This window comes from Hippocampus comes, unplaced genomic scaffold (assembly GCF_001891065.2).
Source record: "Hippocampus comes isolate QL1 unplaced genomic scaffold, H_comes_QL1_v1.1 scaffold22, whole genome shotgun sequence".
Lineage (NCBI taxonomy): Eukaryota > Metazoa > Chordata > Actinopteri > Syngnathiformes > Syngnathidae > Hippocampus > Hippocampus comes.
Genome location: NW_017806175.1, coordinates 3,905,395 through 3,908,733, shown reverse-complemented (window position 1 = coordinate 3,908,733; position 3,339 = coordinate 3,905,395). Strand labels below are relative to the sequence as shown.

The window sequence follows — 3,339 nt, the reverse complement described above, 5'->3', positions numbered from 1 at the left end:
ACGGACAGCCCCGGCATCGCCGCGCGGGCTTACAGGCTTGCGGGGAAGCCAGGCCACAAACCTGGAGCTATCATCACCCCGACCGACCAAGCCATCAAAAATGCCGCATGGAAGCTTTTTAGAGGCCGTAAAAGTAGAAAAACAGCTTGTTGAAGACATTTCAACTTTATGACACGGGCGGGAAGGGCTGCAGGAAATCCCAAGATGAGCATCACGTAAACTCCACTGGCTTTTCAGACACAATAGAAGGAGCGCGAGTAGACATGGGGGCAGATTATTTTGCATGTGTTACTGCATTATCTTGACCTTCTCAGTCCGCTATTAAATGAATCAAAGTTTGTGTGTTTTGAGGAGCTTCATGTGCAAAGCGTATTGGAAATAAGAGGAAAGAAAATAAATACAAGTAATGTCTGGAAGTCGAGACGAGCATGGCAGATTATTTAATTCTGGGTGGTCCGCTTTGTGTCACATTCATTCGGATTGCAAAAATCGTTCCTGCGATTCCGAAGAAACTCACAGTTTGAACATCACCTGTTTCGGGATGCTGGTCGATTGTTCACCATTTTCTCAGAACAATAATGGAAATAATTGAGTTCAATAAATAAAGTTATGTGTCTATTCAACAGTCAACCAGACAGCGAGCCAACCAGCGGCACGAGCATGGCTCCTCCCACCGGTCTGCCGACCAGTTCGGGCGAAACGGAGCTAGACGAGCCTCATAGCGTGCCTGGCATCGGCGAGGAGGAGGAGGAAGAGGAGCTGACTCACATCCTGCAGCCGGACAGCCTGAGCCAGCTGGAGGAGTTCGGACGGCACAAGCGTGGTCGAAAAGTTCACCGAGGCCATGGGAGGCCCCGCCTCTTCAGTGACCTCTGGGTTCGCTTTGGGGACGGGTGAGGATTGCACTTGCACAGTCAGTGATAGCCAATAAGTGTGCCTTGGGAATTTATCCAGTTCCACCTGAGTGGTTTGAATTTTAAATTTGTTTTAGTTTGAAAAAGTGTGCAGTAAACCCGTCTATTGTGGCCTAAAGGTTCGCGGTTCTGCTCTTTTGCTGATTATCCGAGCCGCTTATCCTCATGAAGGTCAATCAACTCTTTTGTTGGTCTAACGCTCATTTTTATCGGGTGCAATTTCACTTTGAACCACTAGATGGTGAAACGTATTTAGCTTGAGAAGTCCTGTTTTTCAGCACAACCTAATTTTTGTTGAAAATCAAATCCTGCATTTTACGCCTACAGAATGCAATGCATGCTGCTTGCATCGTACATTGACACAAAGAACAAATAACTGCTCTGCCCCAAGATCGCAGAAGGTACAGTTAAACTTGCTCTGTAGCCAAGGCTTTGGCCCCATCTTGTGGCGTCTGTGGGTATTACAGAAAGCTCATAAAATAACTTAAAAAAAAACAAAACACAACCGTATCCACTGTACAATAAACCCAAAATCGACTAAGCCTTGCGTTTCCTGTCTTGCAGCACCGCCCTGCCCCCTAACGTGAGGATCATCAACGGTTATGTGACAGTAGAGCCCCCGCTGACCCGCCCGGAGGACCACGTCACGGCTCCGCCCTCCTCCACGCCGTCCGGCCCCACCTCAGCGCAGGCGCCATCGTGGATCCACAACACACCGTCACTGACGTGCGCGTTCGCCTGGCTGTTGTCGTACGTGCTGCTCATCTCCTGACCGCCGGGAGTGGAGATGAGCAGGGGTGCAATCTGCCATTGTAAAAAAAAAAAAAAAAAAAGACTACCGCAACGCGCTCGACAGATAGGCAGGAATGGTCTGGCTAATGCTGCCAAGCCCCTCAAAAAGCTGCCAGGCATGTGGGTCGCACATGTTGGGGTCACACAGTGAGTGGACTGCAAGGATCTAAAGGCCTTCACACCACAGGGAAGAAAACTCACCGGAGAACTCGCCTATTTACAGTTGGTGCGGTCGCATGTGGTGGCCATTACATCAGTGGACCTCAAACTGGGATCCGGGAGCCACAGTTTGGGGGTCCGCAAAATGATTTGATATCAATTGTGTTTTATCATTTAAACAAAGTGCCTAAGGGGGATCGGTGCCAATAAAACATAAACCGGGTACTCCTGCCTACTTCAGTTTCGGGACAGATAAACAGATAAACTGGTATGATTGTGCCGTATTAGCACATGAAACGAAAGAGATACGAGTGACCTAACTTGAGTTACAGATTGTCAAAAAAAAATAAAAAAGGAGCTTCAAGGTGGTGACTGCCACACCTTGTTGAAGTTTATAGTCAAAGTTAACATCAAACAAAGAGAAGTGCACCTTGCATATCACAACAACCACACAAATGTGTCTTTAAGCGTGCTAGCTTGATGCACACAATGTAATGAAAAGCATCAGTCACTCAATGTTGCTACGGCCTGAACGACAAGGATTTTTTTTTGCCAATTTAAAAATCGTTCATTTTGGCCAAAAAAGACAAGCCAGCCAATTAATAGGTTATGTCTGACTTATTACCTCTTGAATAACAAATATTTAAACACAAAATGGGTAGCAACAAGTAGACAAATAAGGTAACAATGCTCATGCATGTTTTGTTTATCATCTGCAAAGAATGACGACCATAGTATAAGCGCAGTTTATTGAGAAGCTGAGATTGCTGCATGAACACTATGTTGGTATATCGGCATTATTCTGCCCCCAAATGGTCATGGCGCATCTAGAAGGAGCAGCACAATGTCCACTGAACTGAAACAAGAAATGTGGCAAAAAGTGTTTTGTTTATTTGCATTCTATTTAATTATGTCATTACTGTGCTCCTTTTTAAGGGAAGCTGGATGCATTGGTCAAATTACTCACATATCTCAAGGCGCTACTGCATTTGTTTTTTTTAATTTAAGGATATGACTTTCATCCCTTTTAAATCTTTGATTTTACTGTGACATTATGACTATCTTGGAACAATATGTGTTGCTTGTAAGATTAAACGCTTTTTATCCCCAAAAATATGAATTTATATTACATTGTATTTTTCTCAAAAATAATAGCCACCTTTAATTTCTGTGCTCTTTAAGAGTACATGTGGTAGTTACGTTTAACGGATGTTAGAATTATGAGGTGGTCTGTAGGAAAATGTCTCCCTTGTTAAAAAAAAAAAATGGAGACAAAAACGGTGGAGAACTACATTTAAAAATGCTGAATCGTCATCATGGACTAATATGGATATCGAGAATAGATCCTAACAACTCTGTGAGATGAAACGGTCAGAGCGCCGTGGTGGGGAGGCGCTCAAGACTTGTGTAAATTGTGCATTTTGTCCATACATAAATATTGTATATTTATTTTTGCTGAAATAAAAAGAGTATA

At 44.0% G+C, this 3,339-nt stretch overlaps 1 protein-coding gene across 1 annotated transcript; it reads left to right on the top strand.

The window, feature by feature from the left end:
* The first annotated feature begins 641 nt into the window (after positions 1–641).
* On the top strand, positions 642–2,455 carry LOC109532091 (metalloprotease TIKI2-like). The gene is made up of 2 exons (XM_019896736.1): positions 642–893; positions 1,479–2,455. The coding sequence occupies exons 1-2, from the start codon at positions 661–663 to the stop codon at positions 1,684–1,686; spliced, it is 441 nt and encodes a 146-aa protein (XP_019752295.1). The 5' UTR covers positions 642–660; the 3' UTR covers positions 1,687–2,455.
* The last annotated feature ends 884 nt before the right edge of the window (positions 2,456–3,339 follow it).

Bases quoted from the DNA above. Each gene is read 5' to 3' on its own strand.
- LOC109532091 (XM_019896736.1), top strand. From the start codon at position 661: ATGGCTCCTCCCACCGGTCTGCCGACCAGTTCGGGCGAAACGGAGCTA. The intron at 894-1,478 runs GTGAGGATTGCA...CCTGTCTTGCAG, and splicing joins TGGGTTCGCTTTGGGGACGG to CACCGCCCTGCCCCCTAACG.